At 39.6% G+C, this 21,848-nt stretch overlaps 1 protein-coding gene across 1 annotated transcript in view; it reads right to left on the reverse strand.

Annotated features, from left to right (window-relative positions):
* Positions 1-18,639: 18,639 nt before the first annotated feature.
* Positions 18,640-21,848, reverse strand: part of Gpbp1 (GC-rich promoter binding protein 1) — a 61,088-nt gene continuing 57,879 nt past the window's right edge. The window contains exon 11 of the mRNA XM_021208369.2: positions 18,640-19,127. Within this exon, the coding sequence (XP_021064028.1) occupies positions 18,969-19,127 (159 nt within the window). The 3' untranslated portion in view covers positions 18,640-18,968. The remainder of the gene's footprint in view (positions 19,128-21,848) is intronic.

Consider the following 21,848-nt stretch of genomic DNA (forward strand, 5'->3'; position numbering starts at 1 on the left):
GCCAAATCCAGCTCAGCTTTCTAACTGTCCGCGGCGTGTCCTTCGAGACACTACAGGGTCATCCCTACGAGCACGCTCACAGGACCCCCCCCCCCCAGGGTTTCCAGAGAGATGGAGGCAGAGAGGCTGCCTCTCCCCAGAAGACTCAGTATGTCCTCAGAGGACCAAAGTTAGCAGTCTTGGAAAAGGAACTGGGAGCGGTCCCTGCAGGGATGCATGTTCAGAAACACTGTCTACAACAAGTGTGTGTACTTTAAGCAAATCGTGGAGCCAGGGAGGTGGTGTGGAGGAAAACACAAAGCAAGCACAAAGATGTGAGTGAGATTGGGTACAGAGAGCATCTTGACTATCAGGGCAGCTCTTTCTTGATGCTAGTCAGCAAATGCCTCTTTTACAGGAAAACAGCCTTGGAGCCGGAATGAATTTTTGCCGACAGTGTTTTGCTGCCCTCTAGTGTTTGATTTTTATTTTTAAAAAGGCATTTAACACACCTGGATTAACCGGGCCTTTCTGTCCCTTCCAGTCTCCTGGAAGTTAATGATTTTTTTGACTGTCATTGCACTAGGCAGATTAAATCACAAACTTCAGTTAAAGACACAAGTTTTGTTGCTGTTGATTAACACAGGATCTTATTATATAGCTCAGTATGGCCTTGATCTCACTATCTTCCTCACCCTCCCAAACAGAACATGTATTATGCCTGGTGCATGTTATAGACTTTTATGAAAATGTAACATACACGTATGAGTGAACATGGTTAACAATAAATGTACAAAATGTACAGTTCAAAGAAAGCTAGGATGCTTTCGTTTTCATTTTGAAAAAGTACTATCAAGATATAAGGGAAAGGAGGGGAGGGGAGGGGAGGGGAGGGGAGGGGAGGCAGGGCAAGGAGGCTCCCAATGTGGAGCTGGAGACTTGGCTCAGCAGTTAGGAGCATTTGCTGCTCTTCCAGAAGTCCTGGGTTTGATTCTTCACATCCACATAATGGCTTACATCTGTGCCTAGCTCTAGTTCCAGAGGATCCGATGCCCTCTTCTGGCCTCTGCAGACACCAGGCACACAAGTGATCCATGTCAGTTTGTGTGCTGCCATGTTTCCTGACACGATGATAATGGATTAAACCATTATCTGAAATGTAAGCCAGCCCCAATTTTTTTTTTTTAAGTAAGAATTGCTGTGGCCATGGCTTCTCTTCCGAGCTATAGAAACCCTAACGAGGACAGGGCGATACTTGGACTTGGAAGAAGGACCGTCAAGGAGAAGAGGACGCTAGGCAGGGGACACCAAGGAAGGGGCACATGCTGCACACATGTCCTACGGTCCTAGCGCTCATCCTTCTGTGCGCTCTCACCAAACAACATACAGCCTGCCCCATGAATTAGCTAACAGCAAAGTTATAGAAGGATGAGGATGGAGAGTGCAACAGCCTTGTCTGCCATTGTGCCAAGGTGGACTGCTGCCTGCCCCGCACTTATGATCACTCTAGGTAACCAGTAGTCAGTGTCTGCTGATAAATATATATACCAATGATCAATACACCACCTCTGTGGAACAGAGGTGGGACTCCTGAATTCCTATTTGAAAGTTTTGTGTAATATATATATTACACAAATATATATATATATATATATATAATATATTATATATTATATATTATATTTTATATATTATATATATGGCTGGATTTTTAAAAAAAAAACTGCCTTGCAGAGATGGACATTCATTAAAGTGGGGTGTCTAGGGATCTGGTGGGAAAGAAAGGTGTCATTCACTAAGACTCTCTGGTACCTTTTTTTTTCAGAGAGTGGGGTGTAGTGGGGTGGGGGACATAGTTTCTCTGTGTAGCCCTGGCTGTCCTAGAACTCTATCTATAGACCAGGCTGGCATCCACCTGTCTTTGCCTTGGTTTTATATGTAAAAAGCGTTTCTTTCTTACTCTTGGGATTCTTGCAACAAGATGCCTGTACAATTCTATGCATATATTAACCTCACTTCCATCAGAAAAATGAAAGCCATGATACTTCTTGGATACAAAGTTTAAACATTATCTGTTTATACTGTGCCAGTAGACATCAACAGCTCTTTGGCCCCCTCTGCTGGTCACTGAGATATATACCTATGAAAATACCTTCAAATATATTTGACATTTGTTGTCATGTCAGAAAAGGAATTATTTCCATTTCTGTGAGTCCAAAGAGCCTCTTTTTCCTCGGCCAATAATTTCACAAAGCTCGAAGATGTGTTTTTCTAAATTCTTCATCTGTAGACAGAATACCAAATAGAAATTTGCTTATGACTTTTGCTTGCTTTTCAAGTAAATCCAAGGAGCTATACAGACAGAAACATTGAAGATTCATGAGTAGTTGTGTGTATCTGCGTGGGCAGAAAACTCTTTGGACTGGGTTCGTACTGAAGAGCTTAACATCCTAAAAGAGGATAGCTGCAAAGGAAAATGAATGCCCTGTCGGTTTGCGCTGATCAGAGCATGATTTTTATTAATCAGACAAGGAAGGATTTTTAGCCCGCCCTTGTGTCCCCTTGAGAAACTCTCTCTGTCTCTCTGACTCTCTGTCTCTCTGCCACGCGGTCCGATCATGAGCTGAGATGTGTCTGGGAGGCGGGTTCGAGCGAGTGGGCGGAGACGTTAGTGGTTGGTCAGAGCGACAGTGGACGGCGACAGTGGGCGGTGACAGTGGGCGGTGATGATGACTACGTAAGGCAGTCTGACGACACTGCATTCTGGGAGATCTGGGGAGGTCTTCTTAATAGCAATCCTGTGCGTCTGTANGGGGCNCAATATAATGTTTAGAGGGAGAGTGGTTAGTGGAGGTGAGAGACCCCAACAAGTAGTTACAGTCTAAAGTTACTGAGAGCTAGGCAGTGGTGGCACACATCTTTAATCCCAGCACTGGGAGGCAAAGGCAAGCAGATCTCTGAGTTCAAGGCCAGCCTGGTCTATAAGGTGAGTTCCATTACAGCCAAGCCTACACAGAGAAACCCCTATTTTGAAAAGCCAAAACAAATAAACAAATGAAAGACCAACAAAAAACCCAACAGTCTAAACCTTCCCCAACTCCTGTTCATCAGAGGATTGTTCTGGAAGAGAACCAGTACTAGCGAGAGCCTACATACCACATTAGGTACTAGATACTATTCTTGTGTATCTGGTGGGCATAGATAATTCCAAGGTACCCTATGGATTGTCACTGTTTTGGATTACAAAATGCAATATACAATTGCCTTTAAGGCTATACAACACTTTATTATTTTTGTGAATTTTTAAAATCTCCTCCAGTCAGGTAGAGCACACGCATGTATCCCAGAACCTGTGAGGCTCAAGTCAGAAGACTGTGAGTTCAAAGACAACCTGGCTACACTGAGACTAACTCTGTGGCAAAATTCTGATGTGCAAGCAGTTCACATTCTACCACTCATAGCAAGCCAAGCGTGACAGCACAAATTTGTAAGCCTGTTTCTTAGTTAGGGTTTTATTACGGTGAAGAGATACCATGACCGAGGCAACTTTTATAAAAAAGAAAGCATTTAATTGGAGCTGACTTACAATTTCAGAGGTTCAGTCTATTATCATGGCAAGAAGCATGGCAGTGTGCAGGCACACTTGGTGCTAGAGGAGCCAAGAGGTCTAAATCTTGATCCAAAGACAGCCCAGGAAGAAACTGTCTTCTACAACCAATCAAGAAGAGGTTCTCTTCCACGCTGGGTGGAGCTGAGCATAGGAAGAGATCTCAAAGCTCACCCTGAGAGCAACACACTTCCTCCAACAAGGCCATGACTCCTAATAGTGCCACTGCCCATGGGCCAAGCATTCAAATACATGAGTCTATTGCCACCAAACCTATTCCAACCACCACAACCGAGTACCAGCAAACGGAGACTGGAAGACCCCTGTTTTTGCTGGCCAGTTAGTCCAGCCAATCACTGAGTTCCAGACTCAGTAGTGAAGAGTCCCAGTGTGGTGGTTTCAGACCCTATCAGGTACTAAGAAAAGCACTGCACACACCACACACATAGGCTTATATATTTGAATGCTTGATGTCTAATTCGTAGAAATGCTTTGAGAAGAATTAGGAGGTATGGGCTTATTGGAGGGGTTTTGTCACTGGGGGTGGGGGGAGGTGGGGAGGGGAGCTTTGAAGTTTCGAAAGCCCACACCAGGCCCATTCTGTCTTTCCTCCAACTTGCAGATAAGATACTACTGAACCAGCACCACGCCTGCCTGCCTCCATGTTTCCCACTGGTCATGGACTCATCCTCTGAAATTATAAGCAAGGCCCCAATTAAATACTTTAATTAATAAGTTGCCTTTATCATGATGTCTCTTCAGAGCAATAGAACAGTAACCGAGACACCCTACCTCAAAAATAAAACAAAAACAACAGCAACAATGACAACAAGATTAAAAAAAAGTTATAAGGAAAGACACCTCCACAAGTGCATATAGGAAGCATAAGCCTGTATGTATATACACAGAGAAGTAAAATAAAAATTTTTAAACTTCCTTTGGACTATGAAACAAAACAAAAATTTGTACAGCCTCTTTTAAAGGCGTTTCCACAAAATTAAATAAAGGCAACTCTTTAGAATCTATTTTTAAAATCATCTTTAAACTTTTATTCTCTGTGACCCAAAATTAATACATTTTACCTCTGTGAGTTTCCTTACAAAGGGATGGGCTGGTAAGACGGTTCCATGGAGAAAGATACCTACCCAAGCTTGATGGCCTGACTTCAACCCTCAGGACCTACTAGTGGAAAAAGAGAACTAACTTCTCTTTGTCCTCTGACATCCACAAATGCACGATGTTGCACACACCACATGGACACACACCCATACACAAACACATAAATAAGTAAATAAATACAATGGAGAAAATTAAGAAGCTTTGGAGCAAAAAAGTATATTATAGAAGGATCCTTACTTCACGGTTTCAAACATTGTTACATGTATAAAATCTCTTCATGTACATATAAAGCTACATAAATTGACAGAAAACATGAGGAAGGCTACCTGTTACATCAGGAATAATAGATGGAGATAGGATTATGAGTGTCACTCAAGGGACCAACTTTGCCTCTGTCTTTGTCAGTGTTCTATTGCTTTGAAGAGACACTATAACCATGACGACCTTTATGAAAGAAATCATTTAATCGGGGCTTTCTTACAGTTTCAAAGTTTGGTACTCAGTTGTGGTGGCTTGAATAGGTTTGTTGTCTATTATCATAGTGAGAAGCATGGTAGCACACAGGAAGACATAGTGTCGACAGAGAACTACATCGAGGTTGGCATCTGGGTCCACTGGCAGCAGGATGGGAAGACAAAGTCCACCCCCAGTGACACTTCCTTCATCCAGGCCACACCCCCTAATCCCTTCCAATAGTGTCACTCTCGGGTGACCAAGCATTCACATCTGAGCCTGTGGTGACTATTCTCATTCAAGCTACCACAACCTCTAAATTTTATTTACAAGCATAGCACAGACTGATTACTTGAGTAATTAAAGCTTAGTCAACATTTTTTTCTCCTTTCTCATCCAACTCCTCTTCTTGTTCAGAAACAATGACTTCTTAAGAAGTATTTTTAAACTTTTGCCATGCTCAGATGTACAGCATGCGTTCACATAGACTTCTTTATTTTCCTTTTAAATTTCCTTTTAAACTAGCACCATCCCATACCTAATAATATGCAGTTTTCCTTTTCACTTAATATCTCAAGGGTATCCTCCAGGCAAAATGTAGAGATCTTATTTTTTATGTTTTTACAATAGTTCATATTATGGATGTAATAACTTGTATAAAATCCCTTTATGAAAATGTATGTTGTTTCCAGTGGCTTTTTTGGTATACAGGTATATGATATACATTTTTCACTTATAAAAATTACAAATACATATGTAGAAGCATATACTTATATGAAATAGTACCAAAAATATCAAAAATATAAAAACAAAAACCACTAGAGCTATTGATATTGGCACCCCTCCAAAAGGTATGCTAGACCAGAAGGCATTCAAATGTTCAGTTCTATTACATAAAAAGGCCACATCATTTCCCAAATTCATATCCCCACCAAGGCTCCATGAAAGTTCACATTTCCACATGCACACACCAGCTTGGCATGCTGGTAAGAGTACCATACATAAACTTGGGATGGAAATCTAAGCATTACTGCTTTCTTGTATTACATGAGAAAATTAAGACCTAAACAGATTAGGTGCCTAAATAACTAACTACAAACTGAACTGAAATTTGCAGAGGTTCCCTCTAATTAATCCGTCACCTAAAACAGCTCCCTGTATTGACAGTGTGGTGGGCAGAATAATGGCCCCCACAGCTGTCCCATCTCAACCTCTTTAACCAGAGAATATGTTACCTTACAAGGTAAGCACTTTCAAATATAATATAAAGATTCTTGAGAAAGAGGATCATGAAGGGCCAACCAATAATCAATATCAGCAATATAAAGTACAAAGGAACCTCATTTGGGGTTTAGTATAGCCGATGCTGTTGCAGTGTAATCCCCTAAAGGCTCATTATCTGAAGAATCAGTTCCAAGCTACTGATATCATTTGTGAAAGTTGTAGACCCTTTAGAAAATGGAGCCTTGTGGAGCAGTGGTGGCTCATGCCTTTAATTCCAGCGTTCAGGAAGCAGGCGGATTGATCTCTGAGTTCAAGGCCAGAGTACCTGGTTTGCAGAGTGAGTTCGAGGACAGCCAGGAATACACAACAACAACAACAACCACCTATGTTGAAAAATTAAAACAAAAGAAAAAAAGGAGGGAGGGAGAGAGGGAAGGAGGGAGGGAGGGAGGGAGCCTTGCTGGAGGAAGTCGTCAGAGTCGGACTTGAGGTTTTACGCCCGGCCCTACTTCCTATTTACTCTGCCCTGGCAGCAAATGCAATGTGATCCGCTCCCTTGTTTATTCGGTCATCAGAAGCCTTGTGGTTATACTAGGTCCAGCTGCTGGGAAGCCATTGGACGTTCTTAAGACCCAACCACAGGTCAGAGAAAGCCTTCCAATATGGAGCCTGGAGATCCTCGAGGGAGCACGTAGAGATGCCTACCGACTGTGCAGTATAATCCGGGTTTCTCAGCTTGGTTCACTCATGTTGGAGTGGGCCTTGGTGCAGCAGCTGTCTTTGAGCTGTCATTTCTGCTCCTGTAAGTAACCCCAATAAGACGCATTGATCAAGTTGGGCTTTGGTAATATCCATACTTTGGTGTGTTGTGAGATCCCTGTTAGGGGTGAGTAGACAAACGTGTGTTCTGTCCCCTAGAAAAAGTTCTGTCAGACAATCATCTCCATAAGCAACGCAGACAAAACTAGTGATGAAAGGGCTTTTTGCTCAAATGGCCATTTTTGAGAATGAAAAATGAAGTATTTTAACCCAAATTCTGGGAACTGACCTGAGCTACAGGCCTAAGCAGAGAGTTGGGACAGGGAATAAGGTAAGCATAGCCTGTCCACCGTGGCTAAATTGTGGTCAAGTTTATAATTATGAGTCCTGGTTCTTCAGGGTGAATGAACAAACCCTTATTGTCTCTTTGTTACCCCAACCAAGCTTATTGGTGCTTACCATAACTCCTATCTTCCTTTAAAAACTGCATCTGGCCTCCACCCACCCACTGAAATTCTGCAAGAAGCATTAACCAAAGTGTCCGCTCCTCCCCAACCATGAGTGCGTGCGCGACCTAAGCCTGGCCTATACCTCACCTTTTCTCTGCTCTTGGCCACAGAAGGCAGAAGCAGAATTTCCCAGGGTTGCCAAGCTTTCCGCATTAGAAGGCAATTCTAGCAAAAGTTAGTAGAACGTGTTAGTAGAACGTCAAGAATCTGGTTTTATGGCCATCTTCCACATCCTCTGAAGCATCTTCTCATTAACTGAACAGTCATAGTCAGTTTTGAGATCTGGTGAAGATGAGGTTGAGTTAGGGATACATGTAGCCTGATGTGAGTGGGATATATATAGTTTATATTAAAGTGGATTTACTATAATTCTTTATGAGAGTCAGGTTTTTCCATACCAATTGACCAATGGGTGAACTGCTGCAAGCAAAGTTTTTCCTGCTTCTCTAGGTTAGTAAGTTGTAGAGTTGGCATTCAGTCACAGCATCAATGACATGAACATCTCCTGTGATGTTCACCATCTTTCACCTCTCTTCTTGGCTGCTGCAGCTCTTACCTCAACTATCTAATACCTCTGAGCAGGCTCCTTACCAGCCTTCACCCATCTAGACATTTGTTGTTATTGTTAATATATTGTTGATCTTAATTGTGGTAACAGTTTAAACAAAGAAAATATAATTTATATGCCATTTCAGCAAGAACAGAGACAAATTAGTGAATGAGTGCTGCCTTATTCACTGTTCTATTGCTGTGAAGAGACATCATAAGCAAGAAAACTCTTAGAAGAGAAAGCATTTAAATGGGGCTGCCTTAGTTTTAGAGGATTAATCCATCATCATCATCATCATCATCATCATCATCATCATCATGGCAGTGAGCATAGCAGCAGGCCAGCAGGGGCTGGAACAGTAGCTGAGAGCTACACCCCGATCAGTAGACAGACAGAAACACAGCCTGGTGTGAGCTTTTTGAAACCTCCAAGCCCACTCTACATCCAGCGAGTCCACACCTATTGCAACAAGGACCTTCTCATATAGTGCCACTTCTCAGTCAGGCCACCAAGCATTCAACCATAAGAGCCTTTGGGAGCCATTCTTATTCAAACCACAAGTGTCATTACTTCAAAGGCTATTTAGCACCAGCCTCTGAAACAGAAAAAAGTAAATTACCTAAAATTAGAAGCTCATTTGTATGTGGAACACACTTGGAACTTTTTTTTAAGTTAAAAATTTTAGAAATTCATAAGCTCTAAAACTGGAAGATATTGTCAGATGAGATGGCTCACACCTTTAACCCTACCAACTTGGGAGGCAGAAGCAGATGAAGCTGAGAGTTCAAGGCCAGCCTGGTCCAAAGAGTGTTTCAGGGCTGCAAGGGCTATTTCACAGAGAAACCCTGCCTCCAAAAAAAAAAAAAAAAACCTGGAAGATATTCTTGTATACTAATAATGATAATAAAGACAAATTACATAATGAGGAAAAATGGATTAATGGATTGTCTTTTTCTTTTAGGGGTGAGAAACTACATTGACATGTAGCCCAGCCTCCTTAATAGCTGGGGGAGTACAGGCCAATGCCACCAGGACCAGTCAAAAAAAAGACTTTATTAATTAAAAACAAGCAAAGTCAGAGGGCTAAAGAAGTGGTCCAGTGCTTAAGAACACTTGTTGCTCCTACAAAACATCCAGGTTTGGTTCTCAGTAACCACAAAGCAGCTCACCAATCATCTGTAACTCCAGTTCAAGGAAATCTAACACTTCTGATTCTGTGTCCATCAGGCATGACTCTAGTATACATACATACATACATACATACATACATACATACATACATACATGCAAGCAAGCAAAATACGTATACACATGAATAAGAAGGAAAAAAATAAGATGCTGTGAAATGCTGTCTTCTGGACATAACATGTTCGTTGTACCCGTGAATTCACAGCACCTGTGGTTAACTGCACAAGAAGCCAGCAAGGTCAGTATTTCAGCAAGCAGTGTTAATGGATTCAGAGGGGAAAAGGAGACTTAAGTGTAGAAGAAATGAAGGTGGGAAAGGGATGTGTTGAGGAAATCATAAGTGTAAAGACATGAGTAGGTATGATCAAGACACCATACATGTGTAAAGTTGTCAGATAATAAATAAGAGGTATCGAAATTATATACATGACAGGTATGGCTGCACACTTTTAATTCCCAGAACAGAGGAGGCAAAGGCAGATGGACCTCGACCTCACGTTCAATGGCAGCCTAAGAGCAAGTTCCATTGTCTCTTCTCCCTCCCCCCCCCACAAACACACAGCATACACATATACAATATTTTTAAAATAAACATTTTTTTCCTCCTCGGTTAGTCTCACTATGTAGCCCTGGTTGGTCTTGAACTCAGAGGTCTACCTTCCCCTCTGCAGCATTGGGACTGAAGGTCTTCGAAACCATGACACTTTTTTTTTTCAAGATTTATTTATTATATGTAAGTACACTGTAGCTGTCTTCAGACACCCCAGAAGAGGGCATCAAATATCACCACAGATGGTTGTGAGCCACCATGTGGTTGCTGGGATTTGAACTCAGGACCTTCAGAAGAGCAGTCAGTGCTCTTAACCGCTGAGCCATCTCTCCAGCCCACAAATGTAAATGTTCTATTGGGTTGTTTTGTTTGTTTTTGTTTTAACGTCTTTGAGACAGTGTCTTTGTTGCATAGGCTGGTCTTCATCTCCTAGGCTTAAGTAATCTTTCCATTTAATAAAAAACAAAAGGTGAAGACTTGGTGTGATGACACATGCCAGCAATTTCAGCATTTAGCAGAGCAGAATCTAGGCTGGTTCAGATACATAGCAAGCCTGAGGCCAATAATGGGCTGTATAAAACCCTGTCTCAAGAAGCAAAAAGTGCAAAAGAGTGGCCATGTCACACATGTGCTTGTTGGGAATCTCTAGTCATAGAACTGGAGTTCTCCCAGTCCTTCCTTTCAGTTACTTTGGCAAACTCCAGGTCCACAGTGCCCTAAACTGGTTATAGGACAAGCAATTCTCTTCATAGTCATCCTTTGCTCTTCATGAGGGACTGGCTTGAGGACACTAAAGATATCAAAATGCAGATCCAAAGGTCACCTATATCACTGTATAACCTAAACACATCCTCCCAAATATTGTACACAATCTCGACACACTTATAATTCCAATGCAATGTAAATGTTGTAAGTTATCATATTGTAGTATTTGGAAAATTTAAAGAAAGATTGTGCAGTCATTTTTTAGATATTTTCAATTCATGATTGGTTGACTCTATACATGCTGATAAAGAGGACTGGCTGTATTAACCATCAAATTTCAGATTCCAAACAGTGACAAGAACCTATATTTTCCTAGATCTACAAGCTACATGCAAATAGTCCCCACTCTTAGTTAGCAGTACATGAACCCACAAATTCATACAAAGTTCATGTATTTTGTAAGAGCGTATCAAAAAAACTTAAAAAGAAAGTGCAAACATGTCCTTACCATTCTAAATGATATAAATATATGCTCTGAAAAAAAAAAAAAAAAGGCAGTCATAGAGAAATACAATGGCAAATGATTACAGTGAAAGGCCCATGATAACTCAAGAACCCTGCCAAGTATAGAACTTACCCTCTTAATCAGGAAACTAACTGCAATAGTGCAAGTCATTAACATTTCCTGACGAATAAGAAATGAGCAAACATGGTACACTTGTCATGTAATTGTGCTACTATCTTATAATAAATAGGGCCATTTGAAGTTGTATCTAAACAAGAGGTGGGGATATAATTTATATAGTTTATTGTACATGTGAAAGATAATTTGAAGTGTAGGAAAGTCATAATATATAGAAATAGCAATTTAAGTCAAAGGATGCTCAAATTTTAATGTATAGTCTTCCTAAGCTGTTTTGCAACATTTTGACACTTGAGGGCACCAGAGCTCTATGTTTTCTACCAGTTTCAGTTGTTTTTCCAAATTCTGTTGGGCATGGCGGCACAAATCTGTAATCCTAACGCCTGGCAAGTGGAAATAAGAGTGTTCAAGGTCATCCTTGTCTAAGTAGCATGTTTGAGACCAATCTAAGCAGCTTCAGACACACACATACACACAGGCTTCGGAAGGTAGTTCATTCTCAAGAGTTCACATCTCTTCAGTGTGCAGTTAGACAAAAAGATATGTTTTTCAAGACAGGATCTCCCTGTATAACTCTGCCCATCTTGGAACTTACCATGCAGACCAGATTGGCCTCCAACTCAAGAGATCCAACTGTCTCCGTTCTCAAGAGCTGGAATTAAAGGCACGTACCAATATGCCGGGGGGGGGGGGAACCAAAAAGCAACAAAACACCACACCTGTGAAACCACTGTGTAAGAGGAGGTGCTGCCTTGGGCAGCTTTTTTAAAAAATTAATTCCAAGATAGTCTTAAACTCACTGTAAAGGATTACCAGAGACTTCTGGAGTCTTCTGCTTCACCTTTAGTGCAGGAATGTACTATAGATCAAACCCAGGGCTTGATGCAGCAAAGTGACATCAACTCCTTTAATGATATCAAGGTCCTTATTCAACCATTCCTCTGTCATAATATTCCAGGACATTTTCATGGTTTATACATGCTCCTCTATTTGTCTTTACTAAAAGTCATACCTGAAGGAGGCAGTTCCAAGTTTTCCTTCCTTATTCATAATGCAGTTTTTAAGCAAGCATGACATAGACTTTGAAATTAAGTTCACAGATAAATGGAAGGCACACAGTCTAGCATTCCAGTTTTAATATATGACCCTTGCTGATGTGGTTCTACCTTTTTCTTCCCCCCTTTCCCAGGTTTGCCTCCTAGGCTGGCCTCTACCTCCCAAATGCTGGGATTAGAGTGCACCACTAGAGTCTCTAGTTCACCAGTCTCACTCCCTTACAACCTTTCTGAACTCCAGGAATTCTTCTGAACCCAAAAAAGCTCTATAGTATGCCTTTACAAACATTTCTGTTGCCTACAAATTCCTCCCACTCTTGCATCCCTTTGGTATTCACTAAGCCCCAGAAGGCTGTATCATAGTAAACTTTTTCCCAACCTTGCAAATGCTGATGCTGCATTTCCTTAACTATAAAAATTCATTCGTCATCTAGAGTAGTAGAACTTGGAACCTATGATAACTTGCTTTCGTACCCTCGGGCCATTAATACTCCACTATTTTATTCTCTACAAAAGATATACTGCAGAGAAGCCAAGAAATCATCTCGCAGCAGGGCAGAGTGGCACAATTCCTTAATCCCAATACTATCGGGGCAGTGGAAGGCAGATTTCTGTGAGCTCAAGGCCAGCCTGGTCTAGAGGTAAGGCTAGCAAGAGCTACATGGTAAGACCCTGTCTTAAAATTAAAATCTCCCTTTTGAAGGACAGAGGGTCCTTTAAAACTGTCCCCACAGTTTCCCCATTTTCTCAGTAAATCTTCATTTATGTTGTACTGCTAAATTTCACTAACTTAGAATAAAATATACTTTAGCTGTAGCATTACAGTTGGATTAAAAAGTGTTTCCTTCAAAGCTTAAAAACAATTTTAAAAAGCACAAGACTACAAAAAAAAAAAAAAATCACACCTGAACTTGCACTTTGAAGTTTGTAGCAGCCTAAATTTTAGTATTTCCAACAGCAGCAGCCTACTGCCCACTAGACTCTACTGGAACTGACACATAGCTACTTATTTCTTATTTCTGTTTTGATTACACTTTCGTTACTTTGGTGCATTGTGTACTAAGGCACCAATGATTATGTTGCAACACAGATCACACTAATACTGAGGAAAGGCCAGACTTCCTCTTCACCTATGTCAACTTCTTATAAAAGAACCCCTGTACTTACTAGTTAATGAGTTAGTTTCCCCTTCCCTTCTTTAGACAATGGAGCCAACTATCAACGTGCCATTAAGGAGCTAAGCACAGTGGCACGCAACCTGTAACCTCAACAGTTTAGCAGATAAAGCAGGAGGGTAGCTGTACATCTATAGCCAGTCTGAGCTACAGAATGAGTTCAAAGTCAGCTTTGGGTTACTGTGATAAAAAAGAAAACATTAAAAAAAAATTAAAAATCCTGGGGGCTAAGGGGATGACAAAGATTAAGAGGTTAAGCATTCCTGCAGAGTACTTGAGCTGGGTCCCCAGCACCCACCACAAAGAGTTCACAACCACCTGGGACTCATCTCAAGAGGATCTGGCACAGTCTCTTGGCCTCTGCAGACACCCAAGCTTATATGAGCAGCATATACTGCCTACAGGGATAGCATACTAGAATCAAAGTGGTGGGTTTTTTTTTTCTCCCTCCTTTCTCTTTTAGAGTCAAGAGCACCCTACAACCTAATTTTCTCAAAACATCCATGTCACCTAGACCTGGTGAGCTTGATACCAAAGCATTCGTTACAAATGGATTCTCTAAGCTCATTATCCATATACCATTAGCATCCAGAAAGCAATAAACTTTCAAAGAAATGAGCTGGCATGTCAAACCCAACTTACCTTATGGTAGAACTTACCTTATTTACACAAATAACTTTGTTTTGAAATATCTTCAAGTATAGAAGACAAACTTTCCAATAATTTCATAAGAAAATGGTTTACCATTGAAATCTAATGATCATACTTTGTCAAAATGGCCAATCTTTTAAATACTGAAGAAAATCAAACTATCAAGCTTACAATTGAGCATAATGCCAAATAAAGCAGAAATGGCAGCTGTTTATCTGAGAACTCAGCTACTTCTTCCCATCCTTATAACAGTGTGTTTAAATATAATTCTAGACAGTCTTGGGCTCAAACACAATGTAGTTGGTTAACAGAACAGCTAAAACCTGGCACTGATGGCACACACCTTTATCCAGCACTCAGGAGTCAGAAAAGCAGGAGGATTGCCTTGAGTTTGAGGCTATAAGACTACTTCCAGGATAGCTAAATCTACCCAAAGAAACCGTGTTTCAAAAACAAAACAAAGCACAAAATCCAAACAAAACAACTACAACTTTATGATCACTATGGTTAAGGAGTCAAACCAAGCACATGAAATGATTCTTAATCGCACCCAATGTGGAATAGAGATTAGTATCTAGAGTTAAGAATCTGGATTAAAGACATAACTCAAGGGTTAAAAGCTTCAAACTAGGGCTGGTGAGATGGCTCAGCAGGTAAGAGCACTGACTGCTCTTCTGAAGATCCTGAGTTCAAAATCCCAGAAACCACATGGTGGCTCACAACTACCCGTGGTGAGATCTGGTGCCCTCTTCTGGGGTGTCAGAAGTCAGCTACAGTGTACTTTGGTGAAGCTTTGGGCTGGAGCAAGCAGGGACTGAGCGAGCAGAGTTGACCAGAGCAGAGGTTCTAAAATCCCTAACAACCAAATGAAAGCTCACAACCATCTGTACAGCTACAGTGTACTCACATACATAAAATAAATAAATCTTTAAAAAAAAAAAAAAAAAGCTTCAAACTATGTGCATTTCTAACACCTTGTGTGTCCATAATTTAGAAGTTCTAGCAAGAGCTTAAAATTGACAGCCAAGGCTCCAACCATGTTACAGAACTAAGCTCTAAGAGGGGTGACACAGCCATAACTTGTTTTAAACTAGTCAGTACAACACCAACATGCAGACCATTCTGAGCATTACTACTAAAGGTGCTCTCTTACCCATCAGAGCAGTGAAGGCCCTGCTGTACAAAACACACCACACTGGGTCCTAGTACCTAACGGTTTCTTATGTGAACCATCCATGCCATATTATGTCTACAAAAGAAACTCCATACTGTTGGTACCTAAAAAGACAGGGCCCAGGGGTCCATAAGGCCCTACTCCTTCCCTGAATTACACACATGCCCTAAATTACTAAGTATGGAACGAGACATTTTCTTCAGTGTTGTAGCCACTGGTAAAGGTGTCCTCCATGCTTCTGTAAACAGTAAGAACAAATTCACTGGGTCACCAAAATACCATCCAAAAGGACAAAACTCAAACACAAAAACACAAACTCCACAAAAAAAAAAAAAAAAAAAAAAAANAGTATGGAACGAGACATTTTCTTCAGTGTTGTAGCCACTGGTAAAGGTGTCCTCCATGCTTCTGTAAACAGTAAGAACAAATTCACTGGGTCACCGAAAACTCATCCAAAAGGACAAGACTCAAAAATAAATAAAAAAAAAAAAAAAAAAAAAAAAAAAAAAAAAAAAAAGAGGGAAGGAAGAGGGAGAAAAGGAGAAAAGGAAAAAGGAAAAGGAAGAAAGGGCAAGTAAAAATATAAAACAAGATGAAAATAGATGTGAGAATTAGTTGGGAAGTGAGAGTAACAATACAAGGAAGAGGAGGAAATAATAGGAAGGGAATGACCAAAATACATCATGTTCATGTAAGAAATGTCATAATGAAATAATCATGTATAACATATCCTAATAAAAGGTACTGAGTATCACAAAACACTCACCTTGTATAGGTTACACCCAATAAACAAACACAAGCTATTAATATAAAACATGTTACCCTAGGCTACATAATGAACTATACAATCCCAAATACTGAACAAAGACTTCCAGGTTAAAACGATCATGACTCTACTTAGAATACCACTATGGTTAAATACTACTATTCAACCTCACTAATGGAAGGAAACATGTCAAGCAGAAAAAAGAACTGAAGCCCTGAACTGCTTGGTTCTTTTACAGGTTTTGCCCTCTGGCCATGGCCTTTCCAATGGCTACTATAATAAACTTGAAAATCTTCCCAAAAGCCAAGCTATCAGTTTCCAACTGCTGATGCTTTTAATTTCCATAAATATATTAAATTCAAATAAACATAGAAGTATAAACCCAAACATAGCAATATTGGTTTATGATAGCAGTTTTTGTTAAAATTTAGGCTGTTGGAATTTGTGGTTTTTAAACCCTAATTCTTTTGCTAATACTTATAAGAACTGTTAGGCTTTTATATAATCACTTGCTTAGAATTTACGGATGTTAACAAATGAATTTTGTGTATGATTTTAAAAAAATGCTTCCAACATCAGAATCCCTTTGGGTGTTCCACAATCTTCAAAACTTCATAAAAGAGGATTTACAATATAGACAGAACTAGAAAACTAAGCTAGAAAAGACAATGAAGAAATTACTAAAAGTGAGGTTTGTATTTCAAATAAAATTAGTGTTGGGGTGAATTCAATATACTTATGGAAATTACAATCATTCTAAATCCTTATCTTAAAGCAAGATACATATTTTGAAATGCTATTTTAAATAGGATTACCATAAGGATTCTGATTATTAACTACAATTTATACAAGAAATGTGAGGAGTCAAAGACTTACAAAGTCACTACCTTGATTTGTGGTGCTATGCAGAAAATGAGCATTCAAATCAAGCATTCAAATTGTGCTGCCCCTGACAACCGTGAGCTAGTTCTGTTCAACAGTTTCATATTACATCTACAATTTAACCACTCTGCATTTGTAGGCTCTTTTCTAATGATTCAAACTTTTACTAGAAAGCAATTCTTTAGACAGCAAGATAAAACTATGACTAAATACACACAAATTACATGTACATGTCTGCTATGTCATCACTTAATGGGTAGAACTGTACTGCAGTTAATGCACCATATTTATAAAACATTACATTAAGACACAACAAACATTAGCTAAGAGCTACCTAGATGGAAATAAAAGCAAAAGAACTGCCTGAATACAAAGATGCCCCAAAACAAGTCTTCATTATTCTATTTTGCAAATAATAGTGCAACCCAATAGGCAATCAATGCTACACTACCAGCTCTGTCATACTAGCCATTAGTTATTCTTATGGATGATATATTTAACTTCTCCCATTTAGAATGAATTGTGGCAAACTCCAAAATAAAAGGCCTACTTTTTAAAATCTATATTTAGTATTTTGTTATACTTAGTCTAAAATTTTTTATGGGAGCAAGAAACATAGGCTTTTTTTTTTGGTTTAATTTCTCCATTATCCTAGTCTTGGCAGGAAACAAAACAAAAAGTTAAGTCCTAGCTTATGGTAAGAGCTGGGGATTAATATGAAAACAGATAAAAATATTGTAGTCTGGCATAAAACTCCAAAAACGCCTGGTCTATGACTGCTTTCTTTATAATAGTAATATACTGCACCCCTATCAGGCAGCTCACAACTACACGCAACTCCAGCTCCAGGGATCTAACCGCATCCTATGCACAATATAAATGAGATTGGGATAGAGGAATACAAAAGCACCTGAGAGTAAACCAAGCTTGAAAATGGGCTACAAATATAGTTAGCAGTCTAACATACTAAACAAAAATGATGCTAAATTTGATGTGCAAGTGAAAAGTCAACATTCTTCAAATAGCTTTGTGAAATTGATAAAACTTAAGCTCTTTTTCTAAGTTCAGGGAATGGCATTTTAACAAAGGCAAGTATAAATCTGTAGGAAATAAAGCATGTGTAGAGAGACCAGTATCTTGAACACTACAAAGAACAACAATATTCTGAAAATGCAGTTTATTTTCCATGTCGTGGACAGATTCAGTCAGCGATCAGGTTTTCTGCAAGTGTAATAATTTATCAAAATAAGTTTTCCCGCAACTCTTGCAATCCCCTCTGAGAATCCTGATCTGACAGCACATGGAACAAAGCTCCTGACGAGCCCCTCCTGAAGCTTGGAAGAGCGCCTGGCATGTCTCCTCTCTCACATTCACTGCTACCAAAGACTAAAGAGGAATTTGTTTTGAAAGGTGACTTAGTACAAGAGTTGAGTTCAAGAAGTTAATGTTTTAGTGCACTTTGCTCCAGTTTTAGCCAACATGCTACATTTTCCTTTTTGCTGTTGTTTTGTTTTAGGGGGAAGTGGGATAAGGAGGTGCACAAGAAGAGTTGAAGATTTCCACAGTTTGAAAAAGATAGGACTCTGCAAGCAAAACTGTAAGCTGCCTTGTACCTTAAGACCTGAACATTTTAAGACAGAAGCTTTGCAAAACATTACACAATTTTTTATTATTAAATGAGAAAATCTCATTTGTTACATCGTCACATTGCTAGTCAAGAGAAATGCTGCAGTGATGAAGAAAGTCAATGTTGGATCAACCAAAGTCCTCATTTCTACAACATTCATTTACAAAGAAATAATGTTCAACACAGCCCAACACAACATTCTTGGTTTTCTTCATACTGAAGTCCCCCAAAAAAATCATCTTCTAATGGGGTAGGTTCACTACATAAATTATAGTTCTTCATTTTTACAATTCACCCCAAACTGCATGAGAGATGTATCACACTAAAATTTCTAAAGCTGTGAGGAAATCCTTCACACATCGTCATCATCCGACGTGTCACTGCTACTTGTCTCTGTGTCATCATTCTCGATTGTGGGTTTGAAAGTGCTGTTTTTCCAGGGTCCAAACTTGAAGTCACAGATCAGGCCATTTTTCAAAATACCATTTTTTCTCAGACCATTCTTCTGTAACTAAAATGTCAAAAACAAGCAAATTAATTTTGCCCCAAGAATTACTATATAATCATTATCTTACCCTGAAAATTCCTGAAACAAGTACATCATACCCCCAAGATAAGCTATTTCAATAGTCACAATTTATCTAACAAAATATCTTTAACAGAATTAATCTATTCTTAGTGGAGCACGGTAGCCTAAATCTGAACAAACACTACCCACCTACCAAAAAACTATAAAAAAGTAAGAATAGAGGTATTGGAAATACAAAGGGTAGATTTGACTCCAAACTGTTATACTAAAGTTTTAAACCTTTCCAAATTTTAGTTGTCTTACATAAATACTATAATAAATATACTTTGACGTACTACTAAACAATATAAATCAGTAACCGTAAGCTGATCTCTTCATTTCCATGACCTAAATTAAACTCAGGAGCTAGTATTACTCAGCCTTGTAGAATAAATAACATGAAGTATACAAAGAGTCCTATGCTTATCCAAGCAAATTAAGATGCAAGAAAAAACTCTTAATACTCAAAATGAGAAATAGAAAGCAAACATGATAGTGGTGATAATAATAAACCTGAGGCCAAAATATTATCCCAAAATAGGAAAGATAGACACTCTAAATTGAAAGTAACATAAAACTATAAAACACGTATTAACTCAGACATTTTGAATTTCTCTCATAAAAAACATGAGGCTGATTTTCATGTACATATCTAAATGCAAGTTTTTAGAGATAAAATTCAGCTAATGTTTGGCACTGTCTATGTTTTATAGATGAGAGAAGGTTCTTTAATTATTAGAATTTCTATTCAAGCCAAAAGAGCTATACCTAAAGTTAAAGATTGCACACGCACATACACGTGTGCACGCACACCCGGGGGTTGGGAGCGCATGACTTCAGCTTTAAGTTTCCTTCCTGTTTAATTCTTTTTTCATAGCATATTTTCTTTCTATCTTGATTTAATTTTGAAGCTCACCTCCCATCATTTTGAACACATCCATTTCTAATGTCCCTAGCCACCATACTTATAAATATGTCTGGTCCCTCTCTGAAAACTGTTTCTTCTCTATTCATGAAAGTTCTATTCTTTTTTGTTTTTTGATTTTTCAAGACAGGGTTTCTCTGTGTAATCTTGGCTGTCCTGGAACTCACGATATAGACCAGGCTGGTCTCGAACTCAGAAATCCACCTGCCTCTGCCTCCCCAGGGCTGGGATTACAGGCGGGCACCACCACGCCCGGCCAAAGTTCTATTCTTATGTCACACAATTGATGAGCCAGTATCATCTTATCTGCCACACCATAAAATCATCTGTCAAGAACGCCAATGAAAACAAAATCTATATGAGTATACTAGTACACACCTGTATACAGATGTGTGTGTGTATGTCAATGCATTGGGGGGGGGGGGGGCGCCTTGTCCATGTCAGTTATCTTTTCAATTAGTCTCCACTTTCATTCATTCATTCATTCATTGAACGTGAGGCCTATCACTAAACTAGAAGTTCTGCCTGTAATATGTGAGTGGCAAAAGAATGAACACTGTGAATTTAAGGTCAGCCTGAACTACTAAGTCAGTCCTATAGCTGAACGGATTATATCAAGACACTATCAATCATATAAATTAATCAATCATCTATCCACCCATCCAACTATGAGCTTGCCAATAAATCCATCTATTGTGTTTGTTACTGGCTCATGTGTGTGCTCAAAGGTGTGCCTGTTATGTCAATGGATGTGGAGGTTGATGCCAGGTGCCTTCCTCAATTTGTCCCCCCCTCTCTCTTTTTTAAAAGCACCTGTCTCAGTATGTACTGACTATAAGATGAAATTAACTAAACAGGTACAGAATATGTGATACAACCCACAAACTTTGTAAGAAGTTAGGCCCAAGTGAGGATGCTTTAATCACACTTAGAAGGGGGAACAAAATAATCACAGGAGACGGAGGAAGTGAAAGGTCTAGGTGGGGTAGAAGAGTCTAGAAAGTCCCAGGGACCTAGGATGTGAGAGGCTCTCAGGACTCAATGGGGATGACCTTATCTGAAATGCCCAAAGTGAAGAAGATAGAACCTGAAAAGACCACCTCCAGTAGACAGACAAGGAGGCCCTCAAAACTTACCACAAAATTAGTTGTAAAACAGTGTAGTTAGAACTTAACAAGTGCAGAATGTTTGCCTGACCAGCACTGCCTAGTGATCCTCACCACTGCATGAACTGGGCATGGGAAACAGAATAAGCCTGCTATTTCAGCACACCAAGAAACCTAGTCTAAGTGCAAGGTCATTCTCCCGGACTACAGGAGTGCAAGAGCAACCAGTGCTAAGACTGTCTTAAAAAAGAAAAAAAATGACTCAAACTGACACAGACCAAAGAAAGGGAAAGCCTAGAAAGAAACCCAAGTGTAGCTTGGGTACCTGGTTACTTATCAATTTATTTTAAAATTTTTCTCTCCTTACACCAAGGGTCAAACTCAAGTTACCAGGTTTGACAGCAACTGTGCTAAGCCCTCTATCTCACTGGGCCTGCCCAGATCACAAATTAGGAACAGGACAACCTTCAATAAATAGTACTAGAAAAAGAATACTTAGGATTGTTACATCTTCATCAAGTTAAGTAGATTAAACATTGTAGTGGCTATTCCTGGTTGTCAACTTGACTATGTTTGAAATGAACTACAATCCAGAATTGGAAGGCTCACCAGTGAACCTAATCTGGAGACTGG

This window comes from Mus pahari, chromosome 11, assembly GCF_900095145.1.
Source record: "Mus pahari chromosome 11, PAHARI_EIJ_v1.1, whole genome shotgun sequence".
Taxonomy (NCBI): domain Eukaryota; kingdom Metazoa; phylum Chordata; class Mammalia; order Rodentia; family Muridae; genus Mus; species Mus pahari.